Source organism: Bufo gargarizans, chromosome 2, assembly GCF_014858855.1.
Source record: "Bufo gargarizans isolate SCDJY-AF-19 chromosome 2, ASM1485885v1, whole genome shotgun sequence".
Classification (NCBI taxonomy): Eukaryota; Metazoa; Chordata; class Amphibia; order Anura; family Bufonidae; genus Bufo; species Bufo gargarizans.
The window spans coordinates 502,645,250-502,670,038 of NC_058081.1; the positions used below are offsets into that span (position 1 = coordinate 502,645,250).

General features: G+C 45.6%; 1 protein-coding gene across 1 annotated transcript in view; it reads right to left on the minus strand.

Annotated features, from left to right (window-relative positions):
* The window catches only part of CLINT1 (clathrin interactor 1), a 74,147-nt gene that overhangs the window by 34,696 nt on the left and 14,662 nt on the right, over positions 1-24,789 (minus strand). Inside the window, exon 2 of the mRNA XM_044281253.1 lies at positions 2,331-2,435. Within this exon, the coding sequence (XP_044137188.1) occupies positions 2,331-2,435 (105 nt within the window). The remainder of the gene's footprint in view (positions 1-2,330; positions 2,436-24,789) is intronic.

Sequence of the window (24,789 nt, forward strand, 5' to 3'; positions counted from 1 at the left end):
AACTGTTTAGAGACTGTACGTACTCTATATGGGAATATAGAGTTAAAAGGAGGAGTGCTCAGAATAGTCATCTATTGGCCACAGTGGAGAGTTGTTACAAGGAAGACCTGTCCTGCATCACAGACAACCCCTTTATTTGATATGCAATGTGTAATACTTAATTTCCCCTGTGGTGGCGCTGCAGGTAAACTGAACACAATGCCAGATTTTCCCACAGATAACTGATGACTCTAAGGGGGTCTCATCACGGTGGAAACACTTTGCTATTGCTTTTTTAAGAAGTAGGGATTGTTCATAGAAGAGAACCCCCTAAAACCCAAATGTCTGCAAGTTCTAAGTGAAAGCAGTCTAATCTTCAAGGGTACATGGGCATGATATATAGAGATCAGGGAAAAAAAGAGCTTCCCCACTATCTCAAACTTAAGGGCATGTTCACATGGTAGAAATACATGTTGGAAAAAAACACTGTTCCTCGGATTCTGCAGAGGATGCCATTTGCACTGCTACATAGTCTGTATGCGGTTTAGCCTAATTCAATCAGGATTGCCCCATTAGGCAAAGATGACAAGCCCTTGTTCTGGAGAACCACTGGCATTGGGGCATTACAGACACAGATGCTGTATGTTTTATTTCCCCCATAGGGTTATTTTACCAAGCGGCTCTAGCCAAATCTGTGAGTGATCAGGAATAAGGGTTAAGGCTACGGTCACACATGGTGAGCCTGCTACAGATTTACAGAAAACCCACAGAGAATCGGGCTGAAATTGGCAATCGCAAAATGTGCACCAAGGTGTGTGGCCTTTGCTGCAGTGCAGGAACAATGTGGATTTGCTACACAATTCACCCATTGTAACGGGTGAAATCCACGACAGATACTGTGTCCTCCTGCATGACTGGTTGAGTGTTTGCATTGCCGTTCCATTCATTTCTATGGGACTCTCAAAGAGAAGTAGAGTACAGCACCCTGCGATCTCCGATAGGTAATACGATTACATCTTGGCACAACCCCTTTAAAGGGGTTGTCCAAGCCTTTAAAAGTAATGGCCTATCCTTAGGTTAGGTCCTAACCTGCTGCCATTTACTTCACTAGTGTGTGGTTCTGAGCCACTGCAGAACAGCTGATCGGTGGGTGGGTTGAATAGATGGATCAGATAGTGATGTCCTAACCGTTAGGACATCACTATCTGATCATCTGATCAACCCACCCACCAATCAGCTGTTCTACAGTGGCTCAGAACCACACACTAGTGAAGTAAATGGCAGCAGTGCTGCAGTAACCAGCTCCGTCCACGGATGGAGCTGTGTAGTTCTGGTGCTGCAGAAAAACTGATCAGGGACAAGGCTTGTCAACTCCCGCCTACCAGATAGTGATGACCTAGCCCAGGGATGCTCAAACTGCTGCCCTCCAGATGTTGCAAAATCATCTAGAGGGCGGCAGGTTAAGCATCCCTGGCCTAGCCTGTGGATAGGCCACCTCTAGTAAAGGGCTGCATAACCCCTTTAAGGCTCCATTCACATTGGGACTAGATGCCATTCCTACTTGCTGTCATTCAATGAGAAACTTCATAGTGTCCTTCCAGTGGATACAAATATCCCTGGTCGCACCATGTACACACAGGTACAAGATACAGCTCTGCAACTGTCCTGTTAATGCGCTGTGGGTACAGGGTACCCCTTTAATAGTATAGGAATGTTAGGATATGCAAGAACATTGTTGTCCCAATCTGCATAAGGGCTCATGCACACGAGTGTATGTATTTTGCTGTCCGCAAAAAATACAGATGACGTCTATGTGCATTCCGTATTTTGCGGAACGGAACAGTTGGCCCCTACTAGAACAGTCCTATCCTTGTCTGTAATGCGGACAATAATAGGACATGTTCTATTTCTTTGCAGAATGGACATACGGAAACATAATGCACACGGAGTAACTTCCGTTTTTTTGCAGACGCATTAAAATGAATGGTTCCGCATATGGTCCGCAAAACTAACCGGAACCGACGCGGAAAGAAAATACGTTTGTGTGCATGAGCCCTAAAACACATGATATTGGACTACAAACAACAACATGTACCTATGACATAATGACTGACTACATGAAATATGTGGAGCATGCGGGATGAACACACGGCAGGTAAACTGAAGTACACTCAATGTCTGGAAGACATCAGGATCAGCCCAACCTGTCAGACTAAACAAGAAGAGCATTTCTATTCTATGCACAGAGTATACGGGTGAAGAAAGTTTCCTGCTTCTGCCCTCCATCTCCACAAGTAGTTGCAGCTAGTAAGAATTGTCTCCCTCCTCGCGGGAAATCAGCCATTACTTACTTGGCTATCTCTCCCATGAGCTGCCCAGAAGGTCCCCAGGGGTCATCGTTGGTCGCCTCTCGAACCTTAGACTCGATCTCTGAATAATTCATCACCACATTGGTGCTGCAAATAAAAAAAATAAAAATAAAAGAGAGAGAAAACACCGGTGATTAGCATTAGTCCTGAGCCGCACACAGAGACTTAATAATGACACCGCTGGGCTCCTTAATGAGCTGCCTCTACAGCACGGGGACGGGACGCACTTAGTACTGCAGATACCCTAAGGACACCTGAAAATGCATTTCACTTGGCGGAGAGGAGGCTCTTCCCCTCCTATTCTATTAGGAGCTTGAATACAAATGAGACCAGGGATCACATCACCCTTGGAAATAAACCAGCATAAATGGCTTGTGGTCAGAATAAAACGATCATACTGCGGAGGTGGAGATTTAGGGTAGCAGGATGCCCGTAGAGGCACAGTACTCCGCTCTCACTGGCAAGGACTGCTACACAGTAATGAACACACAACTTGTAGCCAAGTATCTGTACTAGAGGACAGCAACAACAGTGCTCATCTAAGAAGAAACGGGTGGACGGCCCCTTTTCTAAATGAGGACCCGCTGACTATCGCCACGGGGTCAACTAGCCATGGTGGCCCCTGCAGGAAGAAGGTGGTATTGCACACCGCTCATTCACACATGGTCGTATGGTCCTCCAGAGGAAGCAGCTCTTCATTCTAGCTGATAGCGGGGGGATCAATCAGGAGAACCCTGCCACAATGAGGTCCATATGTCCTAAAGAGACAACCCCCTTAAGTGATGAATAAAAACTTGTCATGTGGGCTTATTAATATCTCGATAAGTCGGACACACATTTACTACAGGATCCGCAACAGATTTCCAAGGCCGACGCTCAGATTTGTGCTGTAAATGTACATGAGGATCAAGCCCATTCAATAAGGGTAAACTTCTGTCTTCTCCGCTGAACAATGTCATTCAGCCGGCCGTATGTCTTCTGCGGTCCACAAAAATGTGGATCCGTTTTTTTGCGGTCAATTCAAAATGTCCGCAAAAATACAGGTTGCATTCCGCAGTTTTGGGGACCCATAGACGTCAATGGGGCCACGTCCTGATTTTTACAGACAAGTATAGGACATGTTTTATTTGTTTTGCGGGGACGTGGAACGGAGTGCTGTCCGAATCTTTTGGGGGCTGATGGCAAGATATCGCAGTCTTAATGAGCCCTTACTCTCTGGAGCATCTTTAGACTGTCTATTGGCGCATTTCCATGTGCTGACAATTATTGGAAAGAGCCATTCCTTCCCAATAATTGCCTGCTTGTCTGAGGAGGCGAGAGCTACATTTACATGCAGCCATCACCTCCACTGTATGAGGGTGTGGGATGACTCGTACAGATTCATTGTTTCTGAGCAGCAGATCGCCGTTTACACGGGATGATCTGCTGCCCACAAACAATGATTTAGGTGTCCACATCGATGATTGCACTCATATGAGAACCGAGGATGTATCACTGCGCTACTAGGCAGAAGTACTGTTCAGGAGTCATGAAGCTACATGATAATGGTTTAGTTGCCACCCAGCTTTCCCCGAGACAGAGATAATAAGAAAGAGCTGAACAGAGTTGGTAAGAACCTGGCAGAAAATGACAAACCGAGGACTACCAGATTCTCATAGTGTTAAGATCACCCAGCGGACATGGAGTTAAGAAAACCAAACTGTATGTGGCTTTAATCCAAAGCAATTAAATCCAAAACACATCTTGGAAGGAGGGGACCCCAGGCCTTCTCTTCCTTTCCCATGTAAAGCTCAGGCCTCATTCTGTGCCATACCCAGGGTCCCGGTGACCTCAGTGCAAGGAAGGAATTTACGTCCAGATGTGGAGGACTTGTTGGGAGGAGGCTGAGGACCTTGTTAGCATAAAACCTTGCGTGATTGATACGGATGTGATATTGGAGGATACACAGCTAAGTAGAAGGGAGGCGCTAACCTCGTGGGTTAGTTGGGGCCTCTTGGTAGGAAATCATGTGGAGATTTTTGGGGGGTTAGGAAGGAGCAGGCTGCAATGGCAGTTCTTTGGCACCCCCTCAGCTTCACGTCGCAAAGAATTAGTTTCATGTGACAGGAAATAAATCAAATGGTGGACTGAAAATAAAAGAGGGGGGGCGAACAAGTGGGCTCCTGAGCATATGGATTCTGACCCTGTTCTGGGAGACTAGTAAACCCTCCGCACTGTGGGAGACCCACACAACTGACAAGGTTTTTCTGTATGTAAGCACATTCAGCGTCTGAACCTGAGACAAGCATGCCTTGCGGGAAACCTCTGACTGCAAGGAAGATAAATTATTAGCAATACACCAAGCTTCATTACACTGGGCCATATCCGCTCCATATATTACTATATAACCCAGGCATGTCAGGAGCAATACAGCATGCCCCAGCCACAGAAACAGAGCCGGCCTGCCAGCATAGGATTTCACACGAGCCCCTGGGCACCCTCACACACAGATCTAAATGGCAGTATGATTGCCTTGGTGAAGAAAGAAGGGGGGTCTAAAAGCAATACTGTCTGCATTGTGCAACCAATCACAGTACGCTTTTTGCTTCCGATTTAAAAAAAATGAAATCTGTACTGTGATTGGTTGCTATGGGCAAAGACAGGTTCCATGAATCTGGTCAAGCCTAACAATCAGCGCAGACATAGTACTTACATATACATATAATAGGCATACATGCTCATAAACAGCATGGCTAACCTGAAGGGAACCCCTGATTACCAGGGTCAGGGGGTGAATAAAGGGGTTCTAATATAATAGATCTCCTGTGTATTACCATGTTTAAAGGGGGTTCTCTGGAAATTATTTAAAATGCCCACCAACAACCTGTCCTAGAATGAGAGCAGGACTTATGGCCACCCCTTGCAGAGCTGCCTAGAGGAGGGAAGGAGGTTGGACCTCACTACACTGCTGTACTACAATAGGTGGTAATGATGTGATCCTGCCTACGATATGCCATCATGGCTGAGCAGCCTGACAGGAAAACTCACCCATATGTAGTATATGCAGGTGCCAGAGCCTAGTGTGTGGTAAGTTCCCAGCTCTTCACCCCCTAGGCAACTCTGAAAGTGAAGGCAACCAGTCCTGCTCACATTCTAGGGCAGGTTCCTAGAGGCCATTTTACATCATTCGCGGAGAACCCCTTTATTCAGATTTCAGTTAAAATAGGTACCAAATAAGTAAAGCAAAGACATTTTTAATTACTCTTTTCTGAAAGTTTAAAAACGTATAATCCAATCGCCTCCAAATTTGAATTACAATCAAAAATGTGTCCTAATAGCTCAGTGATGACTGGCTGAGTGTCAGCTAACCTCCCACAATGCACTGCAGGAAGCCAAAATAATTCTGGCTTTGGATGGGAATGGAAAAGAAATCTTGTAGGCCATAAGAAGTATAAGGTAGGCTGGCTTGTGTTTAAGCCACAATAGCAGCTCCATTGGTTCTATCCATCACCATACGCAATGTACTTGCACTTTTTCCAAACATTCTCTGAATCTACAATCAGAGATGTTGAGAGTTTTCCCATAAATTTACTCAAATCTCAGAGTGCAACACCCGACTCCCCCCCCCCCCCCCCCCCTTATACTTGTCTTCTCCTGTGTCAGTCTTCACTGCGGTTTTGGTATTTTAGTCATGACCAGGATGAACTCAGCAAAAGTTCCCTCTCTATTAGTGGATGTTCTAGATCATAGATTCATCAGAATAAGGCCCCATGCACACGACCATGTCCGTTTTTGTGGATCTGCAAAACACAGATACTGGCCATGTGCATACCCCACTTTCCCATTCTGCAAGCCCAGAATTGGACATGAAATGAATAGGTCCCAATCAGATCTGCAAAACATGCGAATCGGATGCAGATCAAAACTGTGGTCGTGTGCATGGGGCCTAATCATCATTATCACCTGTGACCAATCAAAACCTTTTGGACCTCCATAATAGATCTCTGAAGAACGGGTCTAGTTCTTGCATTAGCCGTTATTAATATTTTTATACAATGCCGGCCAGTGATTGTGTGATATGTGGCTGCTGGTCCCAGCAGACGGATGGTAATCTTGTGGTGTGTGGAGTGACTAGATATTCCTGGAAAGTGAGGGCTGAAGAGAGGATGCAATAAGCCAGGTTTCCAGGAACCATTTACATTGCATCACTTTAAAATGTCCTTAACAGCTTCTCACAAGCCTCATCATTCATTTATAATGCTCCGGTGTAGATGTAGTCCGGCCTTATAAGCACTCGAAGGTCCATTTACACACAACAGGGCTACAGCGCCACTTATAGGTGGAAGCACGTGCTCAATGCCAGTCTGCTCAAGTAAAGCCAACGTTCTGCTCATAGGATGACACAGCTCTGACAAATATACGAACAGAGACTTGAAGGACGGATGTTTGATTTTGTTTAAAAGAGCTGTCGTGAGTCCTTGGAATTTTGGAGTGTCAGCCCCAGACTGTTGAATTTTCTTTTTTTAAAACACACTCCTCTGCACCCCACTGCTCCGTTCTGGCTCCCTTCAGCGTTTTCACAGTCTCCTTCCTGTAAACTTCTAAGGGTCATGGGCACAACAGCAGTCAATGACTTGCATCAGTGGTCCCCAAGTGGCACCAAGGCCCAGCAGAGACGTGCCACTTGGGGACATGTCACCACCGAGGCCCGTCATAGGCTGCAGTGGCACACGTGACCTGGGTGGGGTTCAAAGTTAAAGTCCAAGAAGCTGGACAATTCCTTGAAGGTGCAAAATGCTTGGAAAGATATTAGCTTTGTAGCGATCGTTCTGCTGAGACTGCATATAAAGCTACAGTGGACCCTTCATGTGTCTCACCCGTTAGTGGCTCTCTTTGGAGACTCAAGCAGTGTGGAGTAGGGGGTTACAGAAAGTCTATGTCTTGTACACCACTAAACCCACCTCTCCTAGGTGAACCGAGCGATTCAGCCTCACATAATGAGGTCCTAGCATGTATTTAACTTAAAAAAACTGAGGAAATTGAAAAATTCAAACATCTACATACGCTTATGAAAACAGCACAAAACGAATAACCGATGCAAAACCATAAGCCTACACAAGAGGGCGCCGCTGTACAAAAGCCAGGCTTTACCTTAGTGTATATGATCAGACTGAAAGACACTGACAAGGTACACGGTCTATCAGGCGTTTCTAACATATCCATTTCAGAGAACAACAAAGGCGACAAACGCTAAAAGCTCTCACAGATGTTCACACTACTGGAGGGAAAATGGGCATAATTACACAGTATTACTTCATAAGTAGGCAGGTTTGGTCAGAAGCCTCAGAAAGCCGGGTGGCGGACATATTGATGAGAAGGCATACTGGTTGTTCCTCAGAAACACATAATGAAGGCTGTGTTCATATATCATTCTTACTTCATGTTCGGGGTATGTGCTGGGAAAGCTCCTGACCACCAAACATATCCATAGGCCCCTTGCACCCAGCTATACGTGCCCTTTTGGAATACGCTGAGCCAGCTTGTGTCAGAAAGCAATTTCCACACTTTTCAGAATCTCTGCTTGCTGTCAGTGAACACATATTGGGTTCCCCATTGATGGTTTGCTACGGTGCTGGCAGAATTCATAAGCCTAGCTGCTTAGGGTTACCAATACTACATAACTGTAACAAACCCTCAGCTAAGGGCTCATGCACGCGAGCGTATAGAAGACTGACACATTCACCTCTATGGGGCCATGCACGCTTCCATTGCATGGATCCGTGCGCGTGATCCGCAAGTCTTAGCGCAGGTCCTATTCCTGTTCCGCATGGAAAGTACCCATTTTTTTGCAGACTGAAAATTGGATATGTATTAAGTCTGTGAGAGTTTCCAGACTCTGGATTTTCCAATTCAAAGACAGCAAGCAGTTATCTGAAAAATAATCCAAAGTATGATTTATTTACCTAAAACCAGAAACTTTCCCCATAGACGCCCTATAATGAGCGGCTTTGGCCACCAGAACCACCACATGTGAAAGTCCTGTCAGGGCAGAGCCTGAACAGACCAGTCTGACAGGTTGGGATAATGTGAACATGGGAACCAGACAAGCACCAATACCTGGCGGCCATCATTGCCCGGGCTTATCTTCTAATTACAGTAGATTGCTTTTCCCGCACACTTCCATGCCGCAGCCATTTCTTCAGCTGCAGCAGAGAAATATATTTGTGTATCTGTGCCGCACATGAAAAGTTGTGTCTCGTCTGCCAAATCTGTAATTACCGCTGTAATCGCATAATAATTGTAGATCATTAGTGCGGAGCCTGTGGTGTCAAACAGCCGCGTACTGCAGGCAATATAAAGCAGCGCTCAGACCGGCTGAGTATACAACAGCCACTTCCTGTGACCCAAAACGTGGAGACTTGGCTCTGTGCAGTCCAAATAAATGGTGCCCGCTGATTAGCCGAGCAAACATTTACCTCAGCGGCTCCAAACACTGAAGAAACGAGACGCTCAGCTTTCATCTTCTCGTTGGTAACGTCAGATCCAACAAGAAAAAGACTACTGACCGGGACGGAATAAGTCGTGACGAAGGGCCGTTCGACAAAAGCGATCACGGATATCACGCCATCTGTTCCCACTTATTGAAGAGAACAGTATGCTCCCTAGGGCCTTATTCACACGTCCGTGTCCATGATGAAATCCGTGATAAGGTGGTTAGTGATTCATCCGTGAAGTATCTGTGTTTTTGACTCTCCGTGTGTCATCCATGTTCCACAGACACTGAAGAGCTGAGACTTAAGAGTTTCTGTCACCAGAATTAACCCTAATAAACTGGCTGACATTTGCGATGTGCTAATGTCAGCAGACCCTAACTGTACTATTCTTATGCTTATTGTGGCCTGTGTGCTGGATAAATCTGGCGCCTGTACAGTGCTCAGCACACAGGGCCGGCTGGAGGAGACGAACGCTGGCCCTGTCAATCAAGGACGGCAGAGCGTGACATGAGGTAGGACAGGCATGCTCAACCTACGGCCCTCCAGCTGTTGCAAAACTACAACTCCCTGCATGCCTGAACAGCCTACAGTTATCAGCTTACAGCAGAGCTTTGTGGGAGTTGTAGTTTTACAACAGCTGGAGGGCCGCAGGTTGAGCATGCCTAAGGTAGGACAACGAGCCTCTAGGAGGAGTCGGAGCAACACCCCCTCTCCCCCCTGCTTCTAGAGGCCAATTTGCATAACAAAATTTAAAGGGGTTCTGCAGTTTTTTAAACTGATGATCTATCCTCTGAATAGATCATCAGCATCTGTGCAGTAAGGGGGGGGGCCATCAATAAGCATAAGAATAGTAGAGTTAGGGTCTGCTGACATTAGCACATCGCTAATGTCAGCCACTTTAAAGCGACTGAATCAGTCCGCATCCATGATGCGGTGTGCACACGGACAGTGCCCGTATATCGTGGACCCGCTGTTTGCGGGCTGCAATATGGACACAGCCAGGCAACGGCAATGTGCATGAGGCCTAACAGGCTGAACTGGATGGACTTATGTCTTCTTTCAGCCTAACAAACTATGTTACATTAACACTTATCCCCCATTCACAGCACAGGGGATCGTTGGTAGTACAATCTCTGGGACCCCCAGTGTTCATGAGAACAAGGGTTTGCAAGTGCCGCCAAACTGCCTCATGAGACTGGAGCAGTGTCGCACATGTACGTCCTCTGCTCCATTCACTTATATGGGACTGCTGCCAGCACTGTACTTGGAAGTCCCAATGAAATGAATGAAACAGAGGCAACACGTGCACCACCGCTTCATTCTCATGGGGTCGTTTGGTGGCACTTGCGGATGCCCATTCTCGTAGTTTGTGTTTGATCACTGGGGGGGGCAACCAATGGGTAAGTGTTATTAGTGGCACGACTCCTTTAAGGACTTAAATACATGGCGGAATTGTGCGTATAAGCCGGTAATGCAGCACACAGTCACACGCTCTGCTGTAGGAAAACCGTAGCAAGGTATTTCTGGGAATATGGGCAACCATTCCTTGTGAGAGCTGTAATGACAACCGTACTGATGTCAATATAACTTTCCTAAACTTAGTGTCAAAACTGCACATAGCAAGGCAAAGATACAATTCAGGAGCCTGGGAGAGATGGCTGACAACCCCTAGGTAACAGTAATGACAGACACATCGGCCATTGTCACTGGAGAAGTGTCAAGACTGCTGCACAGGAAAAGTGGAGCGCTGCAACCAATCAGATTTCATTTTTCATTTTTATTGGAATAAAAGCTGCAAAACGATTGGCTGCTAAGGGTTACTGTTCCACTTCTCTCCTTCTGACTAGCAGTAGTTCCCTAGTGAATGACCTGTATGACTACTTCTTGGTTGGAATGATGAGATATATGAAAGTAGGCTGTTGTTTACAGTGGGCACACCCTGGGGAGGGCATTCACACCTGACCTGCTGCAACCGTGCTCCACACCCAGGACTGGAACCTCCCCCATAACCCTTTCAACCAATTCTGAATTCATACCAGTCGTTTCACCCGTATTCTCCTCAAAAGAACAGGAAATATGACAGAAAAATCTCTCTCTCCCTGGCCGTGATGACAAAACAATGGCCACCACCTGGTTTTACCACATAGTGAACATACCCAAGCGTCTCCTGCAGCGCCCCTATTCAGACAAACACGACTTCAAGGGAAACTCCATTTGAAACACTGTCCAGTTTCTCTCTACATACTGCAAGACTTTGCTTTAGGCCTCTTGCACACGAACGTGAAAAACAACCCCCAAAAAACTTAAAAAAGGTAAAAATCAAATAAGGCCCAGATGCTGTTTAACATAAAAAAAGAAAAGATAACACACCTGTTTACCAGCATTCCTTTCCCACCCCAGATACTTCCAGTCCCCCATGGTTGGGAGGTGTGACGTTCTGTTAGTGGTCACAAACACCACTGGAGCCTTTCATGGGCTTCAGCAGTCATATGCTGTCTGGGAACATGTCACTGCTGAGGCCAATAGAAAAAGTCAATAGAAAAAGCTTGTGGGGAAGGAGCAGAGCCTCTGCAGTAGCATGGCGATATAGCAGAGACAACTCCTTCTACACGGAAAGTAAGAGGGATTATAATGTTAGCTGCCAGAGGAGGAAGGAGGCTGATTTGTACACAGTCTGCCTGTGGCAGAACAGATCAGCAGCATCAAGGAGTAAACATGGAAGCAATAAAATAATGAAATACAGTCAGTCAGTCATTGACAGTGAATGTGGTCATGTTGCTTCCCACAAGCTGCCAGGTGAAATGGCAGATGTGTAGTTCAGGTGGAGAGGACGGTAAGCACCAGGCAGGACGGATGCAGCAGCGGCTGCTCAATAGACCTGTCCAAATAAGATTGTTCACCTGGATCACATTTCATAGCATATTCCAGCAAGTGAACAAATACTGGAAACAATACTGACATGGAAAGGGCCCAGCACGGCAGAGCGGTGCGGAGTTAACCCCCTACTACCCAGAAGACACTTCACAACCTGGCCCATAAAGGTGCTCTCTTGCATTATAACTGGGCTGCATATGAAAGCTTGGGACAACAATGAAGAATCCACCTCCCACTATTGACAGATCTGCGGTTGTGGATCATTAATAGTAGGTTGATCAGGGTCTGCTCGTAAAAGGACCCCATGCCAATTTATTATTTTACTTGCTGTTACAGTGCCTTACTCTGCAGCACTGTACCCAATGGAGCTCACAATCTACACTCCGTTTGTCTTAGGAATGTGGAACGAAAGTGGAGTACCCAGAGGAAAGCAATGCAAACACAAGTAGGACATACAAACTCCATGCAGATGTTGTCCTTGGTCAGATTTGAACCTAGGACCCCAGCACTGCAAGGCACCACTGATCTTTCATGATGCCCATTAGACTACTGTCATCCGAACCAGTTTTTGGCAGGACAGGCGAACACTCATGTATGGCGAGCTCTCGACTCCCTCCTAAGCAATGACCGTGGGGGAAGAGAGCGGTCATGTGGAGAAGGATCAGGTACACTTTCAACACCCCAATACTTTTAGTCTCTAGGGAGATTGCCACTGCTAGAAGTGTCTGCTGGTGGCCCTCTCCTCTCTTCCCAATGACGTTAAAGAACATCTATCAGCAGGATCAGCCCTATTAAGTCAGACATATTGCCTGGTAGAGTTAGGGTACATTCACACGACCGTATTATTTTTTCCGCATCCGTTCCGCATTTTGCGGAATAGAAGCGGACCCATTCATTCCCATGGGTGAATAAAATGTGCGGACAACATTCAGTATGTTGTCCGCATCCGTGTGTGTCCGCATTTCTATTCCGCAAAAATATGAAGCATGTCCTACTATTGTCCATACAGATCGGTCCGCCTCACCATTCAAGTCAATGGATCCGCAAATTGTGGATGAAATACGGAATGGTTTCCGTATGTCATCCGTTTTTTGCGGATCCGTTTCCGTATTTTTGAAGGCCATAATTATTTTTTTCTCTCTCCCTCTTTTTTTCCCTTCCGTTTTTTGCGGACTGTAAAAAACTGAAGACATACGGAAGTCATTTGTCCACAAAATGCGGACACACGGTTCCGTTATTTGCAGACCGCAAATCGGAAAGGATTACACACGGTCGTGTGAATGTACCCTTAAACTTGCTGGTTAAAATGATACCCGTCTTGTGAAAATAAATAAAAAAACAGCTTAAAGGGGGTTCTCCGGAATTAAGAAAATGAAAATACTTAAATATTACTTCAATATAAATATATTCCCAAATACCTATTATTAGTTATAATGGCTCATTTTGTCTGGTGCGCAATCAGTGGAAACAAAATGGCCACCGTCCTACTAGTCCACACAAAACCTGTCCTAATTACCCAGGAGGACAAGTTGAAGAGCTGCGCCATCTTCCTGTCTTACTTGTCAGGGATTATGATCCTGAATACAGTTTAATATGATCTTCAGCTAAGTCTGTAGGAATTGAGTTCATTAGAAGACCTTGTGCACTGAAGCCCATATTTGCATAAAGAAGAAAAAAAGTTTTTGGTTTTTTTTCAGGAACATCAACAGATTTTCCGATATCATTTTAATCAGCAGGGTCAACCCTACGAATCAGAATGCCTGGTTTAATGGGTTTGATCCTGCTGACAGGTGCTCTTTTAACCTGCCTTAGACTTTTATGCATCCATACAGATAATCTAGGGTTCAAGGGTACAAAAGAATAGATGGGTTAGGTCCTCTGGCAGCTACGGTATCGTGTGTGTCCTTCCTCACACTGGGAAGGCGAGTCACTATAGTACTGCCATTGCACCTGACCGACGCCTCCGTCATCACTCAGGAAGCGTTGTGTCACCTATACATTATATTCATCATCTGTTTCTGAAACTACTGAGCAGAAACCTGGGAGGAGTAGCTTTTGTCGGCTGAGATTTCACTTCGATGTGACGTAAAGAACCGGTTATTCGGCTATTTCACTCCATTATGCAATGCGCCTGCTGCCAGAAGGTTGGCCATCTTTGATCGTCTTACACGTCCACGTAAGGTTACATTTAAAGGTAGAGCACTTTAAAGGCCCCATGATTAATGTAAAAAATTAAAATCAGACATCATACAGTACAAGACAATTTCTAACAAAGCCAGAACTAGCCCTGTACCTCACATGGACCCAGAGATCTCCCCATTCACAGGTCTAATTACTCTGCTAGATTTTCTTCCCCCTGTAGCTCAGGGGGCGTGTCTTTTCAGCCACAGCTCTTTCCTTGTAACAGCTTCTAAACTGAGCATGTGTGACCACCTCAATGAGGTGGACAGAGAAATAAGCAAAAGCACAGACAGCAGGTGGCGCTGTACATATTTTATTGAATCACGCAGTGGCTATACTATGTTATTTTATTATGTGCCATTACTAAAGTATTCAGATCCAGGTGCTACTTTACTCCACGTACTGCGCGCCGTTCACTTCCTGGATTCTGGCTGGGGGCGGGCTTTATCTCGATTGAAGTCTTCTCCCGGCCGGGCCGTGCGCCATGGTGACTTATTCCTGGCCAGTATAGTACAGAGCCGGCGTGCGCGGCTCTGTACTATTCTGGCCAGGAAGAAGTCACCATCACGCATGCGCAGTGGATTGCACGTTCAGGACAGCGAGTGGCCCAGCCGGGAGAAAAGGAGGAGTCTTCTGTGCAAGCGCGGCCACTGGGATTCCGAATGACAACAATGAGGTAAGTGGGGATGAATTTTATCCTAAACGGTAAGAATTTATTAAACAAATATATTTACAAAAATGATCACTGTCAAATCATTAACAGATTTAACAGTGATCATTATGATGGGAATACCCCTTTAATTCTAATTAATTAAATGGATCTGTGCCATTTAACACATCCGGATGCATCAGTTTTGACCGGATCTAGATGTATTAAATAAAAATAAAAACTTAATGAACCCTATCTGGTATGAAAATTAGAGATGAGTGAATTTCATATTTTGAAATTTGTTCACGCTTCGTTTGGTGGTAAAAGCAGAAGAGCGTTATGGATTCCGTTACCATGGACCACAACACAATTCTATGACGGAATGCATAACTGAATGCCTTTATAGATGCCATAATAGAAGTCTATTGTCGGCATAACAGATCCGTCCGGTTTCTGTTATGCAGGAGAGGACTCCCCTGCCTCTAAAGGCATTCCATTATGCATTCCGTCATAGAATTGCGTTATGGTCAGTGGTAACGAAATCCATAACGCTGTTCTGCTTTTACCACCAAAACGAAGCGCGAACGAATTTTAAAATATGAAATTCGCTAATCTCTAATGAAAATCATTGTAAGTCAATAGGCGCTGGATACGTTTTATTAGCTAACAAAATAAAACGGATTTGGTGTTCTAACAAAAATCCTTACTCGTGAAAATACCTTACCCCTTCCGACATCCAGGGATGTGCGCCTCAACGCAAGCGCACTACCACGGCACTGGTAAGGTAAAATTACAGGGAGCGCTGACTCGCGGACACCGCGTGTGCGCCCTCAGGGGTAAGGAGATCTGACGGTCTTTTCTCCTTACCCTCACACTGCGCACACGTGGATTGTGAAATCTCCTTACCCTCACAAGGGTTAGGGTTTACGCTGGGTTCAGACCTGAGCGTTCGCGATGGAGCGCTCTGTATGCGCGATTGTACGGGCGCTTGCAATGGCGCAGAGACAAGCGAACGCCCATTGTCGCGCGTTCCCGCTGAAGTCTATGTACGGGAACGCGCGACAAGACGCCCCAAAGAAGCTCATGTACTTCTTGGGGCGTCGGGCGTTTTACAGCGCGATCGTACGCGCTGTAAAATGCTCAGGTGAGAACCATTCCCATAGGGAATCATTGGTTCTTGCCTGTTGAGCGTTTTACAGCGCGAAAACGCTCAGGTCTGAACCCAGCCTTAGGGTTAGGCCCCCCAATATGCTGCACCCACCCCCCACCCTCCGGAAGGCTGATAGTGCTGGGAGCAAAAGGAGATTTCTCAATCCGTGCATGTGCAGTGTGAGTAAGGAGAAAAGACAGTCAAATCTCCTTACCCCTGAGGGCGCACGTGCAGTGTCCGTGAGTCCGCGCTTCCTGTAATTTTACCTTACCCGTGCCGTGGTAGTGCGCTTGAGCTGAGGCGCACAGCCCCGGAAGTCACGAGGGGTAAGGTATTTTCACGAAGTTAGGATTTTTGTTAGAACACCGGCACCATTGACTTACATTGATTTTCATGCCTGATCAGGTTTGTTCAATTTCGCAAACCAGACACAAAATCACATTTTGCACCGGTTTCGTGTCCAGCACCAAAACGGAACAGATGTATCCTGATCAGTTTGGTCCCCATTGACAATGGGGACAAAACTGAACCGATTAAACCAGAATTGAAAATCGCAAATTTGAAAGCAGCCCTAGAACAACATACCGTGAAGAAAGCCTTTGAGCCTGACTGGTTGGTAAGGATACACCGCGTAGCAACTCTAGTCTTTGAAATGGGTTGTCAGGCAGTAGGTGTCTAACAACCACTACCAGTCTGTAGGACAGAGTCACGGCAGCTTCACAGCGCCTGGTGCCAATTCCTCTAATATGCACTAGAATTACATTCATGAGGCTCTGCTCTCTCTGTAACTGCCGCACCCTCTGCACCATGGGCCTGTCAATCAAAATGCAGAGGGCACGGCAGTTACAGAGAGATGAGCCTCTAGGTGTAACGGCAACGCCCCTGTTGCTCCTAGAGGCTCATTTGCATATATTAAAACATCATTCTCCTCAGCAATGCAGGCACATATGAACATGGGACCAACACAGATGCCTTCAGCTGCCAACTGCACATGTAACAGGTCATAGGTACAAATATGCTGACAGATGTCCTTTAAAACTATGTCTGCAAGTATTTTTGATGTATACAACAGATGGAGGCCATAGGATTTCCCAGTTGAGCTAGTATAATTTTTATTTTGGCTTTATGCAATAGTGACTGTGCTTTGCCATGTATGTGCCCCGTACAAATAGAAGACTATGGGTGACGGACGCCAGTGTCTACCTACAGTGGCCTCTTTAGAGGTACAGTCAGGTCCATAAATATTGGGACATCTACACAATTCTAACACTTTTGGCTCTATACACCACCACAATGGATTTGACATGAAACGAACAAGATGTGCTTTAATAACACCAAGAGACCTGGAAAACAACTGCGGTGGATGACCGAAGAATTCTCTCTCTGGTGAAAAAAACACCCTTCACAACAGTTGGCCAGATCAAGAACACTCTCCAGGAGGTAGGTGTATGTGCGTCAAAGTCAACAATCAAGAGAAGACTTTACCATAGTGAATACAGAGGGTTCACCACAAGATGTAAACCATTAGTGAGCCTCAAAAACAGGAAGGCCAGATTAGAGTTTGCCAAACGACATCTAAAAAAGCCTTCACAGTTCTGGAACAACATCCTATGGACAGATGAGACCAAGATCAGAGTGATGGGAAGAGAAGAGTATGGAGAAGGAAAAGAACTGCTCATGATCCTAAGCATACCACCTCATCAGTGAAGCATGGTGGTGGTAGTGTCATGGCGTGGGCATGTATGGCTGCCAATGGAACTGGTTCTTTTGTATTTATTGATGATGTGACTGCTGACAAAAGCAGCAGGATGAATTCTGAAGTGTTTTTAGGCAATATTATCTGCTCATATTCAGCCAAATGCTTCAGAACTCATTGGACGGCGCTTCATACTGCAGATGGACAATGACCCAAAGCATACTGCAAAAGCAACCAAAGAGTTTAAGGGAAAGAAGTGGAATGTTAAGCAATGGCCAAGTCAATCACCTGACCTGAATCCGACTGAGCATGCATTTCACTTGCTGAAGACAAAACTGAAGGGAAAATGCCCCAAGAACAAGTAGGAACTGAAGACAGTTGCAGTAGAGGCCTGGCAGAGCATCACCAGGGAAGAAACCCAGCATCTGGTGATGTCTATGCGTTCCAGACTTCAGGCTGTAATTGACTGCAAAGGATTTGCAACCAAGTATTAAAAAGTGAAAGTTTGATTTATGATTATTATTCTGTCCCATTACTTTTGGCCCCTTAACAAGTGGGAGGCACATATGCAAACTGTTGTAATTCCTACATCGTTCACCTGATTTGGATGTAAATACCCTCAAATTAAAGCTGACAGTCTGCAGGTAAAGCACATCTTGTTCGTTTCATTTCAAATCCATTGTGGTGGTGTATAGAGCCAAAAATGTTAGAATTGTTTCAGTGTCCCAATATTTATGGACCTGGCTGTATGTGTTGAGGAATCGCACAGCGTATAGCACTGACGGATACCGCCAAACGCAGTGGGAAAGAAGCCTTTTATAGATGTAGAAGTTGTGTTTATTCACAACTTCCTGACATACAGCTGAGATTTCTATGTCCATAGCTGCAGGCTATGTAAATTTACTGCATACGCTGAGCATGGAAAAAAGTCAAGTGCGAAATAAAGTGTAAGGGTACTTTCACACTAGTGTTTTTCTTTTCCTGTATTGAGCTCCATCACAGGGGCTCTATACCGGAAAAAAAACTCATCAGTTTTATCCTAATACATTCTGAATGGAGAGCAATCCATCCAGGATGTATCAGTTCAGGCCCTTTTACGTTTTTTGGACGGAGAAAATACCGCAGCATGCTGCATTTTCCTCTCTGGCCAAAAATCCTGAACACTTGCCAGACCTGGCATTAATTTCCATTGAAATGTATTCGTGCCGGATCCATCATTAAAATTGCCGCATTGACGGACCCGTCCGTGCATGTGCAGATCTTTCAATCTGAAAAAAATAAAAATAAAATTACCAGATCTGTTTTTCCAGATGACACTGGAGAGACGGATCCGGTATTTCAATGCATTTATCAGACGGATCCGCACCCGCACATCAGTTTGCATCCGGATTGCGACGGAACTGCCTGCTGGAATCCTCTGACTTAAGTGTGAAAGTACCCCAAGACATCAGGCAAAAAAGGAGCTATCAAACTAAGGCTCAGACAATAGTATGTGTTTTGAGGTCCGTAAAATGCAGAACGGACACGGCCAGCCCTACGATAGAAATGCATTTTCTCGTCGACAATCTTTTTTGTGGGGCCATGGAACGGAATTACGGATGCGGACAGCACACTGAGTGCTGTCCGCATCTTTTGTGGCCCCATTGAAACGGATGGGTCCGCACCCGTTCCGCAAAATTGCACAACAGATGGGGACACATAAATACGGTCTAAATGAGACCTAAAGCATGGTTTTCCTGGTCAGCACTGAGGTTATACTGGGGTATACACCACGACTGTCGCCTAAGAACATCAGACCTATGACCTCACACCTTCACAATTAATTATTTTGAGCCAATGCACCTACAATGAAAACTGAAGTAACTTTGCAATAGGCGTTTATTAGAAATCATTTTGTTTATACAGGCAGTACAGCTTCTATGCAGAGCTATGCATCTCCATGGTAACAGACCACAAACAAGTCCTCCTCTGTAGTCTGATACTGCAGTCATACCATCTTCCACCAGTCCGCGACACATTGCTAACCTACTCAATGTACATTAACATAAATTGAGAAACTAACGGAAGAAAGTATAACTGCATGGGCACATTATACAGGGTGTGCCTGTTGCCATGGAGACGCACAGGTCTGTGTAGAGTTGTAGACCCCAAATTTTTAATTAAGCCCTATTACAAAGCTAGTTTATTTTTAATTTTAGATACATTTAGACAGGGGCATAAAACGTGTGGCCCCCAGCTGTTGCAAAACTACATCTCCCAGCATGCCCTGATAGCTGTAGGCTGTCTGGACACGATAGGAGCTGTAGTTCTGGAACAGCTGGAGGGCCACAGGCTTGACATCTCTGCATTGGGACAATTAAAAACAATTTGGCTGAGAAGGTGGATGCGGTCTGTTTAAACGGTAATTTACTTATTGGAGTCCTATAGATTTAGCCAAACATACAGCAAGGATAGAGCATAAAACCCATGTTTAAATACACTACTGTGGCATCCTGAGTAAATAGAAGAGGATACAAAGAGTCTCCTTCTCTGGAGGACCCATCATGTCCAGACATAACATGGACAGCCCACTGATGTCAATGCGCACAGCGGTAGTGCTGCAGAGAAACTGAACACTCTTTCACACGTCCATGTCCGTGTTGACATCCGTGACGAGTCCCATCTCCTCTATGTATGCCCTATTACACTCCACGTCAATAAAAAGAACCCAATTAGGCGATGCATATTGCTGCAGAAACGAGCCATAACGATGACCTATGGAGGTCCACAATTGTGGCACTTTGGAGAGACAGCATGTTAGCCAATCATGATTTAATTGCTGTAATGTTGAGACGGTACATTTATGACCCCTGGCAGTGGATCAGTGTACGGCGCAGAACACGAAATGCTACATCTGTCATATGACCACACAATACAGATCAGGTCAACGCGACCCGAATCCAGCTCCCGGAATAACATGTTCCATGTAACATCCAATTTTAAGCAATTTGGCAAAAAATGTTAATAGTTCTAGGGATCAGCAGCAAAAGTACAACCCGGGGAGGTATGAGCAGTTCCCTCTGCTGCACATTTCTGAAATATTATCACTAGGCACAACCTCTGGTTACTAAAGGGTAATTCTGCTCATACCAACGGAGTAAGCCTTTAATCAGACTGTGTTCAGCCTCTTAACTCCGGTGTTTACTCTACCGCCAGAATGTGTTTCCTGGCATGCCACCTCACATGTGATCAGGATGCACGTGACAGTGACAGGTCTTATCAGGTGAAGCAAATTCCGAAGCAGGAGACAAAAAGCATGTCCCCCCCAATCAGTTTATTTCATGTACACAACAGGAAGCTTCAACAGCTAGGTTTGCAAAACCAGATCTCTTCGGAGTTCTTAAAAGCTCATCCACTTTGCTGGTATATCCACACTGCGGATTTGCGTGCGAAGTACCCTTAGGCCCCCTTGCAGACGAGCGTGTCTTAGGTCTGTATGCGTTCAGTGAAAACTGCGTGATTTCGCAAGCAAGTCCATTCAGTTTTGTCTGCGATTGCGTTCAGTTTTTTTCCACGCGGGTGCAATGCGATTTAATGCGTGTGATAAAAAAACTGAATGCTTACAAACATCTCTTAGCAACCGTGAAAATCGCATCGCATCCGCACTTGCTTTCGGATGCGATTTTCACGCAGCCTCATTCACTTCTATGAGGCCAGCGTTGCGTGAAAAATCGCAGAATATAGAACATGCTGCGATTTTCACGCAACGCACAAGTGATGCGTGAAAAACATTGCTCATGTGCACAGCCCCGTTGAAATGAATGGGTCAGGATTCAGTGCGGATGCAATGCGTTCCTGCCACGCATTGCACCCGCGTGGAAATCTCGCCTGTGTAAAAGGGGCCTAAGAGTGCAGTGTGTACCCACACCGCACAAGTGATGAGTGAAAACCAACCCTCATGTACACAGACCCATTGAAACGAATGGGTCCGGATTCCGTGTGGGTGCAATGTGGTCGCATCATGCATTGCACCAGCACGGAATACTCGCTCGTGTGAAAGGGGCCTTAAAGGGGTTATCCCATGAATAATGTAAAAAATGAAAATTAGATAGTACACGACAATACCTTTCTATTAAAGGGGTTCTGCACTTTCATTTAACTGATGATCTATCCTCTGGATAGATCATCAGCTTCTGATCGGCGGGGGTCCGACACCCGGGACCCCCGCCGATCAGCTGTTTGAGAAGGCAGCGGCGCTCCAGTTCAGTCCATAACGGATCCGCACGAAACACGAGTGTGAAAGCAGCCTTAGGCTACATGCACACGACAGTTGTGTGTTTTGTGATCCGCAAAACACGCGTGGCGTCCGTGTGCGTTCCGCAATTTGTGGAACGGCACGGACAGCCATTAATATAACTGCCTATTCTTGTCCGCAAAACGCACAAGAATAGGACAGGTTATATTTTTTTTGCGGACCACGGAATGGAGCAACGGATGCGGAAAGCACGCGGAATGCTGTCTGCATCTTTTGCGGTCCCATTGAAGTAAATGAGTCGGCATCCAAGCCGCAAAAACAGCGGCTCGAATGCGGCCCAAAACAACGTTTGTGTGCATGAGGCCTTAGTTGTATAAATAAAGCGACGCCTGTGATTGTTCAGAAGCTGGTAAAGAATAGCGGGCGATTCCACAAGGACTACACAGGAGGGCAATGGATCAGTCGCCATGGATTCCCTTCACCCGCCACATCTGCAGTAGACCACAGCCTGGTGCCACGAGCCTGGTGAACTCATCTGAACTAATGATCCGGACGCTGCAGCAGGTTTCTGAAGAATTTTGTAGGTGCAGATTTTTTTAATCCGTTGCATGAACATACCCTTATAATGACGTATTAAAGGCCAGGTCCATAGGAAAGATGATTGCAAAGGGGATGGAGCGCTGATCGCCAGGACCCCGAGAACGAGGGGTCTGAGTCCCCTCTCTGAACGGAGGTGTAGTGCACGTTGGACTACCACTCTATTCACTACTGGACTGATGTAGACAGTGCTTGGTCAGTCCCCTAGAAGTGAATGGAGCAATGGACTGACAAGAGCACAAACGTACCATCAATGGGAGGATGCTTCGTTCTCAGGAAATCACCGGTGGATAGGTGAGAAATACTTCTCATGGAATAACTATCTTCAATGACCTCCTGCTGCCGAACACTGGCCGAGACACTACCATTGGGGACTGGCTGAGTGGCATTACCAGCCGTGACCAGAAGCAGGGAGGACACAGGCACTTGCTGAAACGGGGAATGGTGAGGTAACCATAAGATTATTTTGTAACCATTTGTATACCAAGGAACATTTTTTTTTTTTTTTAAAGGGGCCCCCTTCCACTCAGAGTTTAGCCTTGGGGGGGGCTTAGCTTTTCTGGCGTGCACACAGGGTAGTGGAAGAAGTCAGAGACAAAGTTGCCAAATCCCCTCCTCTTTTTGGCGCTGTTATTAGAAGAAAGCAGATGTGTGTTTCTAATCCTGGATTGAAACCCAAAAAAAAAAAAAAAAAAAAATGGAGAACCGTGTTTCAGAACCTTATACCTTCGAGATTCTTGAATACATGTAAGGAACATATGATTTCTTGTTCCTTTAGACCTCATGCACACGACAGTTGTTGTGTTCCATTCCGCAAAATGGAGTTCCGTTGTTCCGTTTTTGTTTGTCTTCCTTTATTTTTGGAGGATCACCAGACATGAAGGAAAGTAAAAAAAAAAAGAAAAAAAAAAAAGGTCAGGTTTGCCATGCAAATGATAGGGAAAAAAACCAAGACAATCTTGTGTGCCTCCGCGTTTTTCACAGTCCCATTGACTTGAATGGGTCCGCAAACCGTTTTACATGAAAAAAAAAAAATAGGACAGGTTATATTTTTTTGACGGACTGGAACCACGGACGAGGATGACAAACGGTGCATTAGCCGAGTTTAACGGGCCCATTGAAAGTCAATGGGTCCGCAGAAAATCACGAAAAACGGAACGGTCATGTGCATGAGGCCTTAAGGGCACATTTCACAGGACAAAAGGGAGAGAACGTTATCTAAGTGTAAGGCCCCATGCACACGACCGTATGTATTTTGCAGTGCGCAACAAATACAGATGACGTCCGCGTGCATTCTGCGGAACTGAACAGCTGGCCCCTACTAGAACAGTACTATCCTTGTCCGTAATGCGGACAATATTAAGACATGTTCTGTTTTTTGGAGGAATGGAAATACAGACATATGGAAACTGAAGGCACACGGAGTAACTACAGATTTTTTATGCGTACCCATTAAAATTAATGGTTTCGTATACGGCCTGCTAAGAAATCTGAACGGACATGGTAAGAAAATAGGTTCGTGCGCAACAGTTTCAGCCACCCTCCCGCCTTTCCTTGTGGTTCCTTTCTACAGCAGGCAATAAAATAATCTGTCCGGTGTTAAAGTGTCACTTCAAAAATATGACCGCAAAGTCATGTATGAGAGGGGACAACTGGAAACTGTCACTTATATGGCGATCTCAAGATCACAGAGACAATATAAGGTAATCATTTACAGCAAAGAGCGATTGACCAGTAAACCACGCAACACTGATGCAGGTATGGGATAGGAAAAATGTTGAAAACTAGGAGAACGGCACAAAGTGCAGGCCAGGCCTGTTAAAGGAAAAACTGGGTGCTACCATTCCAGGGTGGGTCTCTACACCGCCAGCACTGATTGGACAATTTGAGCGCGTGCAGGGACATATCCGTATTTCTATGAGGAACAGAAGAAAAGATGTCCCAGAATTATCTTATGGGGAATACTATTAGTTACTAAACCAGACATGTCAGGAGAAGTGATGGGTCCACTTTAGCTCTTTGACAATTAGGCCTACGAGGCTGAAGACATTACATGGGCTGCAATGTGTTTGGTCGACTTATCGTGCATGTAATGTTCTGGGAAACTGCGCTTTATACAGATATAAACAAAAACCGCTTCTGTTTTGTTCCCATTCATTGTCAATGGGGAAAAAACGTAACTGAACAGAACGGAATGCTCCAAAATACATTCCGTGGCGTTCTCATAATGGAGAGCAGCATGCTGCGGTTTGCCTTCTGTCCTGGGATGCGGAGCAAGACACACTGAAAGTCAATGGGGATTGATCCGTTTTCTCTGACACAATAGAAAACGGATCCGTCCCCCACTGACTTTCAATGGAGTTCATGATGGATCCGTCTTGGCAATGTTAAAGATAATACAACCGGATGCGTTCATAACGGATGCAGATGATTGTATTATTAGTAACGGAAGCGTTTTTGCTTTGCTGAGGCCTAGTGGTTTACTTTACTAAATAGTGTCATAACTCAACGACTGCCCTCAGACATAGAGCTTTATATTTTGGGAGGTCAGCCCAGTCAGCGCACCTGAAACGTCTGCATTCCTCAT